The 17,579-nt window shown below is 51.3% G+C and overlaps 1 protein-coding gene across 1 annotated transcript in view; it reads left to right on the top strand.

Moving 5' to 3' along the window:
- The window catches only part of LOC308440308 (uncharacterized protein C16orf96 homolog), a gene marked incomplete at both ends in the record, with an annotated part of 31,731 nt that extends 16,436 nt beyond the window's left edge, over positions 1–15,295 (top strand). The window contains 12 exons of the mRNA XM_080942322.1: positions 52–982; positions 1,529–1,614; positions 1,919–2,029; positions 3,842–3,916; positions 4,675–4,839; positions 7,259–7,377; positions 8,379–8,441; positions 10,580–10,672; positions 11,703–11,874; positions 12,057–12,150; positions 14,341–14,421; positions 15,120–15,295. Coding sequence (XP_080798448.1) covers positions 52–982; positions 1,529–1,614; positions 1,919–2,029; positions 3,842–3,916; positions 4,675–4,839; positions 7,259–7,377; positions 8,379–8,441; positions 10,580–10,672; positions 11,703–11,874; positions 12,057–12,150; positions 14,341–14,421; positions 15,120–15,295 — 2,166 coding nt within the window. The remainder of the gene's footprint in view (positions 1–51; positions 983–1,528; positions 1,615–1,918; positions 2,030–3,841; positions 3,917–4,674; positions 4,840–7,258; positions 7,378–8,378; positions 8,442–10,579; positions 10,673–11,702; positions 11,875–12,056; positions 12,151–14,340; positions 14,422–15,119) is intronic.
- Between the last annotated feature and the right edge of the window lie 2,284 nt (positions 15,296–17,579).

The following is a 17,579-nucleotide window of genomic DNA, read 5'->3' on the forward strand; positions in this document are numbered from 1 at the left end:
GATATGAGTGCCTACCAGCCTGACCCAGGTTCATTTCCCCCTATGGGCCAGATGCCCGGGGCTCATTTCCCAGGCATGGAACCTGGAATGCCCTGGACTCAACCACTGCCACCAGAGACCCAGCGGCTTCCAGATCTTGAAGAAAAAAAGGATGAATATGAGGATGACCACCCGGAAGGTGTTCGGGAAGGGGCACCTATGGATGAGGCTCCCCAGGAAGAGTCCTCGGTGTATGAGGCTCCTGAGGAAGAGGAGATTCCTGAGGAAGAGACGCCCCAGGAAAAAGCTACTAGGGAGGTTTCCAAAGGAAAGGCCCCCAAGCACAGAGACTCCAAGAAGAGGGCTTTCCATCACAAAGTCCCTAAGGATGTGGCCCCCCAAGAAACAGTCACCCAAGAGGAGGCTCCTGAAGTCAAAGCCCTGAAAAAGGTGGTATACAAAGACAGACCCCGGAAGGACAAGGGTCGTAAGGGCCCTCCGTCCACCTTAAAGAAGCTGAGGTCTGCTATTGCCGTAGCTGCAGCAGCTGCCGCCGCCTACGCAGCTGCTGCCAACACAGCTGCCCAGGTAGCCAAAGATGCTGTCAAGGCGGTCCAGGATGTTCCTGCAAACCAACTGGCTGCCAGAGCCGCCCATATTGTATCATCGGGGCTTTTGGGGACTTCTGCAGAGCTCCTGGGTACAGGATTTGGCCGTGTGGCCGCCACCACCACCTCCGCTGCCGAAGTCAACATGTCCTTCAGTGAGGATGAGTTGGAAGAGTTTTTGGAAGAATTTGCAGCACCCTATAACCCCTTCACACACAAACCACTCCTGTCCCAGGCCATGATAAATGCTATGCAGGCTACAACTCCTGAAGAAAAGAAAAGGGCTGTGCAGTACTCCATGAGCCACATTGCCCAGATGCCTAGCAGACATGACTCCCTGAAAGAAGAGTTTGCCAATCTGTCAACCAACTTAAATCAGCGCTTAAATTACCTAGGTAGGGCTGGCCAACCTGGGGAGGGCAGCAGAGGCTCTGGTCCTCGTGAGCCTGCCTCCTTAGGCTTCCTCGACAAACTCTGCTTTCAAACATTAGACACTCATTCATTTGGTGGTTTAAGTACTAGTCTCTCTCTCTCTCTCTCTCTCTCTCTCTCTCTCTCTCTCTCACTCTCTCTCTCCCTCTCCTCCCTTCCTCTTTTCCCTTCCCTCCCTCCCTCCCTATCCCTCCCCCAAACAGTGTTTCTCTGGTAGCCCTGGCTGTCCTAGAACTCACTCTGTAGACCAGGATAGCCTTAAAGTCAGAAATCTGCCTGCTTTTTCCTCTGAGTGCTGGGACTAAAAGCATGTGCAACCATGTTTGGTTCACAAAAGAACGTCTCTTATGAGTTTCTTAAATACTGTAATAGGAAACCTATCCTACTCTTCAAGGGCTCCCAGACTTAACATGTCTTCCTTTAGGACATGGCACAACCATGGGCGTTCTCTCCAGTCAGGTTCCTCCATCCATCCTTTTTAACATCTTTTCCCTCTGTTTTCCTTCCAGCGAACATGGGAAGCTCTGGCATGCTTGGTAACACAGTAAATGTGCTGGAGGAAAAGATTGTTAGCCTCCAGAAGGCCAAGCTTCAGGTCAGTGTCCTGATCACAGAAGGGCTTTTGAGAAGACGGTGGCTCAGCTTGAGCTAGGATCCAGCCTCCTGACCGTCACCCTCCCAGTAAAGCTCTGAAGAAGTGCATGGGGTGGCACAGCAGCTGCACCCATGCAGAGTTAATCTGGGGGCTCTGTTGTCTCTGTCATTAAGTATTTCATGTACTGTCAGATGACAGACTGGTTGGTGTACACAAGGTGGCATCTCTTCTTGGTCTCAGGACCCTTCGGCTTGTAGCTATATTGGAAACAGAAGCCTTGGCTGTCACTTTCTCTCCCGTTTAGGAAGAAGAGGTGGAGAGAGTTTGGGGCCACCAGATAGACATGATGAAGAGTCAGTACATGCTGCTGGACAGGGCTGTGGAAAGGCTCCAGATTCGCATGGATGACTTGAAGGTGCGGAGGTCTGAAGACCAGGAGGGGCACAGGAGAATTCCTCCTTAGGACTATGAGACCATCCCCTAAGGGTCCACAGAATACAAGGGAACTAGACAACATTTTATTCTATAATTTATTCTAAGCATAAATTATACTTCAATTGAAAATAATCTCCAGGGGCTGGAGAGAGTTAAGACCACGCTGGCTTTTGCAGAGCACCTGGGTTTCATTCCCAGCATCCACATGGCCCCTTGAAACCATAAGTCCAAAGCTGGGTGGTGGTGGCACAGGCCTTTAATCCCAGCACTCAGGAGGCAGAGGCAGGTGAATCTGTGTGAGTCTGAGGGCAGGCTGGTCTATAGATGGAGTTCCAGGACAGCTGGAGCTACACAAAGAAACCCTATCCAAATACAACACAAAACAAAAAGCAAAAACCACACAAACACCTGTAACTCCAGGTGGTTCAGTGCCCTCTTCTGGATCCCAGGAGCGACATGCGTGTCCGAGGTATCTATATATCCATGCAGGTAAAACATTTATATACAGAAATCTTTTTTTTAAAAGAATCAACCATACATAGAGGGCCTGGACAGTGTCCATTCTTGAGAGTCTTTGTGTCACCAACCTGAGGGTGGGACAGATTTAAGGCTTAGTGACCTTTGCCAAAGGGATCAATGAGTGAATAAAGGGCTTTCTTGCACAAACAGATATGCCCATAACATTCTCCCTGAACCAGTTCTTCCTCCTCAAGGTTGAGACTAGAACCCAGGGCCTCATGCATGCCAGGCGAGCAGAGTAGCGTTGGCCCAGAGAAAGCAACTAAAGGAGAGTTCAAACTGGGGACCTCCAACCCCCGCCCCTCGCACCTCCCTCTGTTGTTGATGACCTCAGAAAACCATCTGGGGACAAGATGGCTGTGGTAATGACTTGGCATTAGTTACAGTTGAGCTTAACTTCAAATAACGTAAGAATCCCCAAGTAACCGACTTACGGTATAAACGCATTTATCTTTCACATTAAAACACTCAAGCGATTGGTCTAGAGCTGGTAGGGTGCTTGTCGGTGTTGCAGACACGAGCTCCATTTTCTAGTTCTTTGTGAATACCGTCCACAATGTCCCCTCTTGGGGCATCGTGGCTGGTCTTGTTCTGATGATTTACTCTTATGTTCAAGCCTGTGGCAAAGAGGACAAGGGATGGACTGTGGGTGAGGGCGGTAAGTACTTGCCTAGTATCCACAGAGCCCTGAGCTCCATCTGTAGCACGACTTGGATACAGGGAGTGTGGGCGAAGAAGGCTAGCCATACCCACTGACCTCTAGTTACACCCCAGTGGGAATAAATGCAAAGCAAGCTCTAGACCGCAGTCCTGATCTGAGTAGCTAAGTTGGAAGTTTCCCCTATGGGTGAGGGAGACCAGAGGTGAAGAGAGAAGAAGCCAGTGTGTGGCCTGAGAGAAAAGGTGACTCTAGGCTCTGGGGACAAGGGAGGCTCTTCCCAAGCAAGTAAGCTGCTGCTCCTGTCATGGGGGAAATAGGTGAGTAGGGGACAGGCTGGCACTAAAAGAGGATTTCATTAAATTATGTGACAGGAAGTGAGGGCTTTTAGCAGAGCACATTGGGACCCCGTTGTAGATCAGATGAGCTCCTTTTGCATTGACGCCATCTTCAAAGATTAGCTCACCCCTGCTCCTGTTCTTGCTGCCTATGAGCATGCGCCCTCTAACAATCCCACCCACTTCTTGTCCACATGGTAATGTTGAAGGCACAAAGTAGACGCTATCCTCAAGGTCACGACAACGGTCACGACAAAGAACCATGTTCTGTTCTTAGATCCTCAAGGCAGAAATCGAGAGGCTCGATCTGGTGAAGGCGGATAAGAAAGTGATGGACACGGAACTGAACGAGGTGAACAAGACCTCGCCCCGGCCCCGCCCCCGATTTCCTCTCCCTGAGCCTCTGATTGGCCAGCCAGGGGGACACAGCAAGAGCATTGGCTCTAACTTTATTAATTCGGGAAACTGCACTCCTCTCAAAAGTTGCCCATCCACTCTTTTCCATCACTGGAGGTGGGTGACACTATTCTTTCAAAAACCAGGCATCAGGTCAGCTGTGGTGGCACTTGCCACTCGGGAGGCAGAGGCAGGTAGATTCTGTGCGTTTAAGGCCAGCCTAGTCTACAAAGTGAGTTCCAGGCGGCCAGGGCTACGTAACAAGACACCATCTCAAAAAAGCAAAACAAGATTTTAAAAAAGAATCAGGCATTAGTCTGGGGATGTAGCTCAAGTGGTCCAGTGCCTTCCTAGCATGCATGAAGTCCTGGGTTTGATCCCCAGAACCATATACACTGTGCATAGTGACAGGTACCCATAATTCTACCACAGAAAGCAGAAGAATCAGAAATTCAAGGTCATCCTGGACTATGGGCTACAAGGCCAACCTGGTATACATGAGACTCTGTCTTTAAAAAAAAATGAAAACATAAAAATAAAAACCACATGTGAACTTTCCTGTTTGGCTCAGCTCCCACAGCTGTGTTTGAGCCAGTGTAGACACCAACACTGAACTTAAGCCAAAGCTACACATTCATGACTTTCAACTAGAGAAACTGGCCACAGGGACAAGAGGTCTCACCTCCCGGTCTTGCTGCCCTGGACTCTCCCTAGAAAGCCGACAAGGACACCCTGGCAAGCAAGGCAAACCGGGTGGACCTGGAGACGGTAGCGATGGAGCTGAATGAGATGTTCCACAGCATGCTCTTGAAGATCACAAACTACGAGTCTGACTGGAAGAAGGCTCTGAAACATATCAGGAAGGACCTGAACACGAAGGTGAGCCTGCATCAGTTAGCACTTGCTGCGTAACAAAATGTCCCAGAGCTTGGCGGCCTCGAAGAGCAAATACTGATAGTTTTGAAGAGAAGGGATTTGGAGGCACCTTACCTGGCTGGTTCGGGGACCCGTGACTCACAAGGTCAGATGAACATTCCCGGCTGTATCATATGAATGAGCGGCACAAAAACACTTTCAAGACTGTATCCTCATGTGACTGTTGGAAATATGTTTCAGTTTCTCATCTAATGCTCTTTCTTAGGGCCAATTAAGGGTCCTTATAATATGGCAGCCAACTTTCCCTGACACACACACACACACACACACACACACACACACACACACACACACGCACGCACACGCACACACATGCACATGCACACATCCATGACCCAAGACAGTAAGAAAAATGTGCAATGTCTTTTGCCACACAGCTATGGAAGTCCCTCCCGTTATTCTGCTTTGGCCTGTGGTTATACAAGCTGATCCTATTCAATGCTGAGAGAGGCTGACTCCAGTGTATGAGTCCCAGCCACACCTGAAGCCATGGGGGCTCACTTCCAGAATGCTTGGGGTGGTGCAAGAAAACCTGTAGGTTGGGGTTGAAGGAGACTTTCCCCAGAAATGCCTGCTGTTTGTTCATCTGTCACTCAGTAACTACCTTGGGTGTGCCTCAGGAACGTAGACCGGGAGTCCCAACCCCCGTGCTCTTTGCTGGGTAAGCAGTGAGCCAAACAGATGGGGACACTGTCTTTGTGGAGACGTGTTCACCAAAGAACCTGAATGAATGTACCAGCCATAACTCCATGGCATGCACAAAACAGCCGACCGTGTTTCTCTTGCTGAAGTGGAACTGGTTCTAAAGCTAGACTGGCCATGTGACCCAAGCAGTTGTCCTCAGGATGTGGGTGGAGTGGGGCACACCTGTAATCCCAGCACTCGGTAGAATCACAAGTTCAAGTCCAGTCTGGGCTACAGAGTCTGGAGGTTAGCCAAGGTAATATAGATCTTGCCTTAAGAGGAAAAAGAAATGGGGTCCAGAATAGACAAATCCTGAAGACAGAATGTAGGCGACTTGATTGCCAGGGGCTGAGGATTTGGGAAGAAGTAGGGGTGACTGGCAATGGGGTGTCTTTGGAGAACAATGCTAGCTATGGAGGTATAAGGCTGATTTCAGCCCTTCTGATGCTAAGGCAGGAAGATTGTGGGTTCCAGGCCAGACTCAGCTACACAATGAAGCAGCGCCTCTAAAGAAATAATACCGTACTCCCAGCTGGCCCCACCCTCAACTGCCTTGCTGTGGCAGGGGCATGGGAGTGCTGGCCTGGCCTCTTGCAAGGGGCATTGGGTGAGCTAGCCCGGGTAGAGCTAGAGAGCTTGCCCTGGGGGTGTGGGTGCAGGAGAGCAGGTACGCTGACAGGGTCAGGTTGAACCCCCTCAACATTTGCCCCATCTACAAACTGTAGAGCATGTGAAGGGGCTGGCCCTACAGATTCACAGCTGCAGGATCTCCATGACACAGGACAAGCGCAGACTATCCCAGAGGAGCCCCATGTGGATTCAGTATTAATAGTGTAGCAGAAGCCAGAGGCCTTGAAACAGACCAGTGAGTCACTGCAATAAACATTTCCAAGAAAGACGTGTGGACAAAAGGGTATCTATCCTGTGGGACACACTGCAGCTCCCACAATGAGATTTTTTTTTTCGGGGAGGGGGTTGGTTTCGTTTCTTGTTTATTAATTTGTAAATTTTCTTTTGGGGGAGGGGGATCGCAGGGGTGGAGGGCAGATATGAAGGCACGGGGAGATGAACGGGACTGAGCACATGATGTGAAATCCATTTAAAAACTCAACAAAAAGCTCTTTTAAAAAAGAGAAATGATAAATTTGCCAGACGTGGTGGTGCATGCCTTTAATCCCTTTAATCTTTTAATGTCTTTAATCCCACTTGAGAGAGAGAGAGGCAAATGGGTCTGTGAAAAACAGCCAGTGCTCTCCAGAGAGCGACCCCTGTCTCCACAGCAGTGTAGTAGTTACATTTGACTGTGATGTGTGCATACTTTGTGAGTATTTTAAAGGAACTGTCTGCTTTACATGCAAACCTTCCATAAATATTTGCCACACGGGAGAAAGTCGGCATGGGGTTCACTGGAGAAATAGTTTTCCAGCCTCCAGCCCTGCAGTTGAGCAGAACAGTAGGTTTGGAGGCAGGAACTGGTGCTATTTCTTGCAATAGCCAAAGGAATCTCACCTTACAACTCCCGTGTGTCAAGACACCTGCAAAGCCATGAGCTTATGGTTTCCGCGACCCCCCACGCCCGCCCGAGTCCCTTGATGTCTTTATCTTATTCTTTATGTGACTCTGCAGGTGGTTCCGGTGAGGTGACTGACTGAACTTCTTTCTTCCCTGTGATTGGCAGCTAGTCCAGAGCGATCTGAACAGCCTGAAGAAGGATGTAGAAGAGGTCTGGAAGATAGTCCGGAAGCTTCTGATAGAAGGCCTCCGATTCGACCCCGACAGCGCTGCAGGCTTTAAGAAGTGGGTTCACTGGGGCTGATGCCTCTGCCAATAGAGGAGAGCCTAGAATTCCAGACCTCAGCCATGGGGGGGGGGGCAGGAAGGGAAACCAGGACAAGCCTACACAAATTGTCAGACCTATCTGGACACTGAATCGGGCCCAGTAATTCCTGTCCCCCGGCAAACAGGTTTGCCATCAGGTTCATACACCTCCCCCCTTCAAGGGCGTCTTTTTACTGATGTGATGTGCCAGCCATGAGCCTTCAATGGGTGGGAAACCACAGCACTTTGTGTAAGGAAAAGATGACGGGGCACCAATGAAAGGAAAAGTCACTGAAAGGAAAAGTCACAGGGCACCAATGTTGTGAAAAGATGACGATCCGAGTCACGGCACCAATGTTAGGGGAAGGATGAAGAGAGTGGGGGGCATATGGCCCATGGGGGTGCGGCGAGGCCTGAGGGCAAGGGAGATGCCTCAGAGGGGCCCATGTTGGGAATCCCTTCCCTGAGGGACCAGCCACACAACAGTATAGTACGGAATAGAGTTTATTCAGGTCATGAGAGAGTTAAGAGGGTGGTAGAGGCAGAGAGAGAGAGAGAGAGAGAGAGAGAGAGAGAGAGAGAGAGAGAGAGAGAGAGAGAGAGAGAGAGAGAAGAGGAGTAGAGGCCGGCCATGAGCACGTGGGACAGAGGGGGGAAGGGAAAGGGAAGAGGGAGTAGGGGTGGGAGAGCAAGGCTGCAAGAGCACAAGAGCAAGAGAGGCCAAGAGAGATAGGAGGGGGCAAGCAGCCCCTTTTATAGTGTCAGGTCACTGGGGCGGAGCATACCTGGCTACTGCCAGGTAATTGAGGGGTGGGGTATACCTGGCTGTTGCTAGGTAACTGAGGGGTGGGGTTTACAGAATCCCAACACTTTGTCCCAGGGCCGCAGGCACAGACAAATGGGACCGGGGGACCTTACACTCACCCACCCCCTGTCCTGGGCCCTGTTAACTCCTGGCCACTGACCTCCTTGTCTTCCAGGAAGCTGTTCGAGAGGGTAAAGTGCATCTCCTGCGACCGGCCTGTAGAGATGATGACTGGCCCGTGAGTATCGCCGCCAGAGGGCGCCCTCCGGGTTTGCGGGGTCCAGTGTACAGCGCTGTGCGCTTTTCTGTCATCCTGACACCGCTCTGCAGATCTCCAGCACAAACGGCTGTTCCATGTGCAAATGCACACACCACCTATGTATATACCCATTCTATAGAAACCATCGTCTGTCCCACCTCTGTGGTTCCCTAGATGGGGGAGTAGATCCGTCCTCTTATATACCAGACACTGAGGGAAAGCAGGAATTTGTTGTTTCTGAGTTCATTCATCTTTCCCGAGAGTCTTACTGTGAGGTCCAGGCTGGCCTCAGAACTTGCTGTTGTCCTGTGTCACTGTTCCCAGCATTGGGATTTCAGGTGCACGTATTTAGTTCCAAGTCCTTGTCCTTACTTTGAGACCACTGTAAAGGCCTCCAACGCTGCAACTTTTGTCTCTAGTCAGCTCCGGTCCCCTTTAGTCCCCCGAAGACATCCCCAGCATTACTACTGATCACTCCTCATTGCCACCCCCTTTAGCCCAAGAAGCCACTGGCTTTCCTTTCCCACATATCTCCTGTAAATGGGACGGTACAATATGTGACCTTTGGTGTCTGTCTTCTTTACTGAGCTTACTGGCACTGCGATCTCTCCATGTGGTAGCAGAAGTCGACATTTTACTGCTTTTGTTACAGCTGAGTAATAATACCCCATCGTGTGGGCAGGAAACCTTTCCTGTGTGTGCGCATGCATTCATCACTTTGAACGGCGCTTGGGATGTGTCTGTCTTTTAGCTGTTGTGACTAGTCTTGTGCTGCTGTGAATGTTGGTGTGTATTTATTTGGGTACCAGTTTTCCATTTTGGGGGAGACAAACAGACCTAGTAGGGAAAGTCATCCGGGGGCTCTGTAAGCGGTCAGACGGTCATCGGCCTTGGAATGCTGGCTTTCTGCAGAGCTGTTCTGCTTTGAGACCCACAGGGCTGCCACAGCCCCAACCTGAGCAAAGAGCTGGAGGGCTGCCACCGAGGTTTTCGTTTCAAACACAGGATGGCACTGCGCTTTTATTGATGGTAGTAAAAAGACGGAAACACCAGGGGGGCTGAGGCACGTTCACAGCAGATAGTGTGGAGGCTGTAGTATGCTGATCCAATAGGACATCCCTGGTGAGCAGCCAGACACTGCAAACAGAGTAGCTCTGGGTGGAAGTCTTTGTACATGTTAACAACCAAGAATCTGGTTGGTAAATTTTCTTTGGCTTTTGCTAATTAGTCCCTTGTAACTATACTGGATACCGTGAAAGTAGAAAAATATCAATAGCTTGGAAAATTATAAGTGAGATCAAACCATATGTGTTATTTTTCCATCTCCTTTAAAGAAATTACATAAACATGGAGAAATATTGGAAGGATATAAATGTCAGTCTATCCCTGGTCATGGTGCTTGTTTCTTTGTGCCTTTCTGTGTTTTATATAATGGTAAACAATGTCTCGCTGAGCATGCACCATCGTATGTAAAGGACACTTGTGCATGTGTAACCACACAGCTCAGGTGGAGAGGTGGGCCATTCCCTGGGAGGCTGTTCTGGATTTCCTTACTTTTGTTTCCTTTGGATGCAAAATACACAGGATACAACCATAGCCATTTGAAGGAAGTGGCCAGTTAGTTGTGTGTCCGTGACGTATGCCCTCTATGTTCTCACATGTCTGAGCCCTTCACTACGCCCCTTCCAAGCAGTCTCCCTCCGTATACCCATAGCTCCTGGCGGATACCTACCTGCAATATGCCTCTAGGATCCCCTTCCTTTGGTTTTCAACTACTATTTATTTATTCACTTAGAAGAGATAGCCTTACCCTTGAACTCTTAGTACAGGCTGACTTTGAACTTGCTACTTTCCTGCCTCAGTCTCCCAAGTGTCGGGACTGTAGGGGTGCACCACCACCCCTGGCTTGGTTTTCACTTTATACCCAGAATGTTGTTTGTATCTTCCCCCAGTTGTCAAGTCCTGCAGGCTTTGTGAGTGGGCTTTTGGGCTGTGAGCGGCAGACAGAGTTTGGGAGGGTGAAGAGTACGACCTTTCCTCTCTCCAGGCCTGGGAGCCTGGAGCCCCCTGCTGGCTATGTGTACCTCTCACAGCCCCGGTTCCCTCTGCCTCCACAGACAGCTCATCACCATCCGCAACACCCATGGGCTGTCACAAATAAGGCCAGCCAGTGCCAACAGCTATGAGTATCTGCAGCGACAGCTGATAAGGTGAGGGTTATGCCTACCCCAACCCTGGGAGAGAACCAAGACCCCTGCCCTGCGGAAACTTCCCTTCAATGCAAGCGCCAAAGAGGGCCCAGGATGCCTGTCTGGGAGGTTGTGGTGTGGCTGATAAGCACACAGGGGACAGTGGAGGAGAGGAACCATTTGCATTGGCATCTACTGTGACCTGAGGCTCAGCTGGGCCCTGTGGCAGAGGCACAATGTGCCTTTTGTGCCAGCTACTCAGGAGACTGAGGCAAAAGTGTCATAAGGGCCTCACAGGCTCCAGAGTAAAACTTTGCTTCAAAGTAAAAAGAACAAAAGGGCTGGGGTCATTGCTCAGTGACAGTGTCTGTGTGGCATGCACAAAGCCTCGGAGGAATCCTCAGCACTGCTGAACAAATGGGCATTTGTAAATAGGAGGGCTTCTGGGATCCGGCGCTACCGTGCTTGTTTCCTGTGGGTAAGCAATTGGAGGACCCTCTGGGAGCCTTTGCTGAAACTTTGTTGGGTCCTATGGCTTCCTTGGGAAGTTCTTTCACTTCACCGTTGAAGTGACTGAGACTCAGACTATGGGACTTGCCCAAGACCACGGCTAGTGAGTCGCTAGGGAGCCTTACCTGCTGTCGTTTTTCTCACTCAGCCTAGCCAGCTACCGTTTCCTTCATCCTTGGGTGCCCAGGGGTCCTTCCAGGGCCCAGCCTATGTGAGCTTCCGGCCAGGAGTGGGGCTGGGGCAGTGGGATGAACAACTGAAGGGGTAGTCAGCGCCAGGGGAAGACTGAAACCACCCATACTGTGCCTGCCATCTGGAGCCTGGGAACAAAGTGCTGTAGGTGTGGCTGGTTCAGGGAAGATGGATTATTTCTCTCCCAGAGCTGTCCGTATCTGTGTTGGCCCATCACGTTCCAGGCCTGCCTGCCTTTCTGCCCACCTTCCTTGATACTGTCCAAAGCCCTGGGGCATGTGCAGGGACCCTCTGTGACTGTGTGTGGGGGGGTGTCTCCATGTGGCTGCTGACTTTCTGCCCTGTCCAGGGAACAACAGCAGCACCTGCATTTCCAGAACTTTGGAGTCCATGAGGAAGGCCTGAGCTTCCAGAAGGACTGGGGCGATGGGCCCCGAAATGAGAGCATCTTGAAGCACAAGTCACACGACCTGTCAACAGTCTATCCTTATGGGGACCCTGAGATGATGGATTATGACAGTGTGAGTTTGGCTGTCCCCTCCCACAGAGGCTGGACACCAGCGTGCCCAGCCCCAGGTGTGAGACGAAGGCTCTGAGCTGTGGGCACCTTGAGGAAGCTGTGCTCTGGCTCTGGGCATCTGTGTGCATCAAGGGAAAGGGGTGGCAACTGAGACCCTGACTTGGGACCCGGGCCATCTCACAGGCCGAGGTGGACATCCTGGGGGTGAACGGGGTTCTGTACAAAGGCCGAATGAGCAGCCAGACTGGGAGTCGGACTGGGGAGAGGGACATGGCCGGTAAGCATTGGCGTTTCCTGGGATTCCCGCCGTGGGATCTGACTCTACTGCTCAGAACGAGGGGGTGCAGGTGGACTCAGGGCTGCTCTTGCCCTTGGCTGAGGAGCCCTCATAGTCACTTGCAGGAATAGAATCCTGATTATGTGGTACCTCGCCAGGCACAAGGAATGAGTGAGTAGCAAAAGTGATGTGTCCCCTGTGGACTGCTGGGTGGGGACAGCCTGTAAGCACACATCAGAGGGCAGGAGTCCATGGTGACAGACACAAAGCAACTAACCTGAGTTAGTTAGTCACACGGTGACCAGCTTTTTGTTGTGGTTTTGTTTTTTCAAGACAGGGTTTCTCTCTGTGTAGCTCTGACTGTCCTGAAACCCCTCTACAGACCAGGGTGGCTTAGAACTCACGGACAGCCACCTGCCTGTACTGAGCGATGGGATTCAAGGTGTGAGCCACCACTGAACAGCAGTGGCACACACCCTTAATCCCAGGAGAGGCAGGTGGGTCTCTGAATTCAAGGTCAGCGTGCTCTGCAGAGTGAGTTCTAGGACAGCCAGAGCTACACAAACAAAGTGAACAAGCGAAGAAATTCAACTGACCCAAGGGACTAAGAATGCAGCTCAATGTTCACAAATGCAAGGCCCTGGGTTCTTTCCCCAGTACTGGAGAAATGCCTGTCTGAGCTGAAGGCCCCGGAAGCTCCCTGTAAGGCAGCTGCTGGACACTGGCAAAGGCTGGCAGAGGGAGGGATGCTGGGCTGGGAATGAGAGCTGTGCCAGGCAAAGCTGGTCCATGGGGATCAACTGGACGGCTCCTTGAACACCTTCAAAAAAGGAACAGGAGTCAGTTGGTGAAAGGGAGGAGACAGAGGAGTGTGGTCCAGGTTGGGGGAATAGTACGTTCAAAGGCCCTGTGGTAGGACAGGTAGGGAAAGATCAGTCTACTTGGAACAGAAAATCTAGGGTAAGGGTAAAGAACTGCCAGACCCAGGAGACCAAGGGTCACAGCAGCAAGAGACCCCAACCCTTTTGTATTTTGAATTGGTTGCTATGGTTACCCTAAAGATTAAGACCTAGAAATTACTGATTTCACCACTGGGTGTGTAATAAAGTAATAACAAAAGACAAAGTTTCTCTACATACCCTGGAGATGTTTTCCTCTGGGAAGGGGATGTCTTAAGCAGCTTTTACATCAGGGATGACATCGGATCCCCAGGGCATCTAATCCACAGTAATCCCATGGGCTGCCCATGGACCAGAGCACTGAGTCCGGACATGCAAAGCAGGTAAGCTCGCCGCTGCCAGAGCTAACCACCACGGCCCGGGGCAGGGCCCCATAGCAGTTTTCTCAGATCTGAAGGCTGGAAGTCCTAAGTCACAGTCAGGCAGAGCTGTGCTCTCCTCAGAGCTGCCCAGTCTCTCCTTGTCCCAGCCAGCTCCTGTGGCTGCTGAGGCCTCTTGGCAGGGACCAGGTCACTCCAGCAGCCACTGCTGCCGATACCTCTTCTTTTCTCTCTTCTGACTTTCATGAGGACACTTGTCACTGGACTTCAGACTTAGTGTAACCTAGGGCAATCCTATTTCAAGATCTGAAATGATACCTGCAAAGATCTTTTGCTTCAATATGGTCACTTCTGTAAGTTCCACAGAACATACCTTTTAGGAGCCCGCTAGGTAACTCACTCACCGGCTCTACTCTATTTGCAGGATGTAGAACAGAATCTCCCAGGCGGGCCCTTTGCCCAGGTTACTGACTGCTTGCTCAGCAACCACACAGCAGATCTGAGGGGCGGGGACTCGGCTGGTCTTCAGGGATAATGACAGCAGTATAGCTAATGTTTGATGAACCCCATCTCTGTGCCAGCCCCTCTAGAATCCTTTGCCCATAGCAAGCAGGGGAGGCATTTCACAAACGAACAAGGAAGTCTGCTTGGGTGAGGCAGACTCAGGGGAGAATGGTCCAGCGGGGAGACACTTACTCCCATCCCCATCACTGAAGACCTTTTTCAGGGACCGAGGGAGGGGCTTTTCTTTCAGCGGGTGGTATATAAGAAACAGATGACATAGCACAACTTGGACTGGGATAAGCTCATGGCCCCACCTTGCTCGGATACCCCCAGAGTGAAAAGTCTGGCCTGATGTAGGAGCCAGAACTCTGGATGGGTCCTCAGCTATTCAGATCTTTCCTCCTCAGCTGTGAAGGTTTCCTGTCACACCATTCAAAACCTGAGTGACCGTGTGCGCCCAGGATCCTTACTTGCCCCTGGTTACCCGCGTGAGTACCTGGCTCACCTGGGTCCTGGCAGATCTCCATTTCTCCTGGTCCTTCCCCATCCCTCCCACCTCCATCCCAGCCCTCACTCCACTCGTCGTCCCCCCCCCCCCCCGCCCATGCCTGCTTCACCCACAGTCTGGCGGCCACCTTCTCTCTGGCTGGGTGGAGGGAGTGCTGAAGGGGGCAGAGGGGAGGCTATGGGGCCTCCAGTTGTTCTGGGCTTCTGAGAGTTTCTTGGCCAGTGCCTGTCCCCAAAGGTCATCCTGGCTGCAGAGGTGGGACAAATGAGGTCACATACAGTTCTAAGCTTCTTGGCCAGGGCTGCCAGGAACCAGTATGAGAAGCACCTTAATGTTCACAGAGCAACACTTCCTACTGCCTGCCTCTTCAAGTTCTTATCCTGGTTCAGCAGGGTGGTGCTGTTTTTCTTGTCAAAGGCAGAGTAGTTGAGGCTTAGCCCAGAGGCCTGTGCCCAAACCCCGAGCCCCTCCCCAAGGTGCACCTCTGTACTGTAGCTCCCTTGAGGAAGTATTTAGGAGTGGGGCCAGAGGAGGTGCGGTGGCCAGTCCTGCCATAGCTTACAGTGAACCCCCAGTCTCCAGCTTCTGTTCCCTGGGATGGGGGCAGGGGAGAACTCCAGGCTGCCTGTGTCCAGAGATGTAGGCTCACAGCATGAGTCTCTACTGCTTTATCTCCAGCCTTGGGCTCCCGCTCCAACATCGGCTCCACCACGACTCTACACTCTGCTACCACCACGATGGCATGGCCACCATCCCTGCCACCAGTGCCACAGCTGCCACCACTGACCCCAGTCTCAAGGGATTCCCAAGAGGCCCCCGGATCTGCCAAGCGCTTGAAATCTCCACGGCTGTAACATACCAACCTGTGAGACCTAAGCCTGTGATCCAACTGCCATGGGGGTCCCCTTTACTCAAAGAAAGAGACCCAGAGCCCTGGAACAGATCCAGGAAAGGGTGCGGGGATCCTGGATATAAGGGAAGGAAGGGTCTACATAGGGGACCCATGTTGACTCAGTGTTTAACTGTGCATCTAAAATACAAGCCACACAGTCATTCCTAGCCAGCTTTTTCATGGATAACAGAGTTTTTACAGAGCCAACCAAATTTAAGCAATTTCCCCAACAGCACAAAGCAGTTCTAAAACAGTCCCCTCTGGGTTGGCAGAGGGCTTGCCTAGCGTCACAGCCCTGAGGCCGACCCTCCAGCACCACAGAGGCTGGTATGGTGCATACACTAGTAATATAAGCACTTCTGTGTTAATGGGAGGACCGGTCAAGATCACCCTCAGTCACACAGAGTTCATGGCCAGTCTGGGATGCATGAGATCCTGTGTCAAACAACAAAAACAGAAGTCCCTTTGCTTGGCATTTTGCTTTTAGGCATCTTTAGGACTAGCTTCTTCCTTGAATCTTCCTTAGTGGAAGCAAATTTTACCATGCATTATTTTTATTTCCTGTGATCACTTCCACCAGTGACCATTATTAAGAGTTGAACTGTTTGTGTGAGAGAGAGGGTGTGCTATAGTGTAAGCTCATGTGTGTATGTGGGGTATCCTTGTGCATGTAGAGGCCACAGAAAGACAGCGAGTGTCCTGCTCTATCACTATCATCCCCTCCTGTCTGGCCTCTACTCTCCAGAACTGGGGTTACAGGTGTACAAGACCACACCCAAGCCCGGCAGGTTCACTGCGCATGTATTTGGAAGGCCAGCACACCCTGAGGTCCCAGTTCTCTATGGCAGTTAGAGTACCCTTGGGACATGGAGGTACAACCGCAGCCACTTCCCTGGACGCCCAAGCTGGCCTTGTTCCTCTGACTTTTACTCCCTCACATTCCTCCTTTGTTTCCTCTCCTCCCCCTTTTCTGCTGCTGAGAGTTCCGCTCCACTTCACACACATACCTGTCCTGAGCACAGGTTCCAGGCATGGCTCCTGCCCCACTTCAGACAGTTCTGGCTGAGTGGAGAGCTGAGGTGGTGGTGGAGGGGATGGTACCTCCTAAGAGAGCTGGGGGAGGGGATCTTGGTGTGAAAAGAAACCCTTGGCTCGGGAGGCCACCGGTGTGTTGGGGTGCTATGTGCTTGTCTGTTCCCAAAGCTCCCTATGACCTCTTGACAATACCAGCTTGTTGCCTGAGGCCACCTCCAGCCAACTCACTTTTTCTTTTTGCAAAGGTGTCCATATCGGGCTGGGCCAGTCCCAACACCAGCGACTCACTTATCTTTGCCTGGAGACCCCACCCCCATACCTATTTTTGGCATTTTCTGGCCAGAGGAAAATCTTACTCCTTTTGGACTTCAGATGAGGGGCTTGGCAGGGGTGGGTCTTGGGAGTCCTCCTCTGGCCACTAACAGAGATGCTCAGACTCCCAGTGCCCGTCTAGATCTTGAGACATCTGCAGACTCGGAAGCTGTTCACCATCCACCACCACGGCAGCCACATCCTCTGAGCTCTTTCAGCCCTGTAGACAGAGCCTGGGGACCCTCAACCTCCAAGCCTTTCCTTCCACACGAGGCTCATAATACCTGGATTAGGAGTAGCTACAAGATCAGACTGGACGAATGGGCAGTCTTGATTTGTCAATTGGCATAGGGCATCTCAGGATGCCAGCATCTGTGTTTTAAGATTAAGGTGGTGGCCAGGGATGGTTGGTTGTACATACCTGTGATGTTCATACTTAGGAAGTGGAGGCTGGAGTATTAGAAGGTAAAGGTCATCCTCAGCTACAAAGAGTTCAAGGTCAGCCTGGGCTACATAAGACCTGGTTGCAAAAACAACAAATGGGGGACTGGAGACGTGCCTCAATGGTTAAAAGTACGGGCTGTTCCAGAGGACCCAGGGTCAATTCCCAGCATTCACACCGTGGCTCACAACCATCTGTAACTCCAGTTCCAGGAAAACAAACCCTCTCTGGTCTCTAGGCATGCTCATGGTGCACACCTATACATGCAGGCAAAACCACATTAAAAAAAAATGAACCAAGACTGAGATGAGGGGTGGGGTGGGGTGTTGAACTGCAAAGGGGGCCAGGCAGCACTAAAAGGGTCGTCTTCTGCAGAGGACAGGGCCCACTGGGTGTGCTGCTGAAGCAGGGCACATGTTGCTCAGTGACCACACTGCCATAAATGAATTGTCACCAA

The sequence above is a fragment of the Micromys minutus genome (genome assembly GCF_963924665.1).
Source record: "Micromys minutus genome assembly, chromosome: 31".
Taxonomy (NCBI): domain Eukaryota; kingdom Metazoa; phylum Chordata; class Mammalia; order Rodentia; family Muridae; genus Micromys; species Micromys minutus.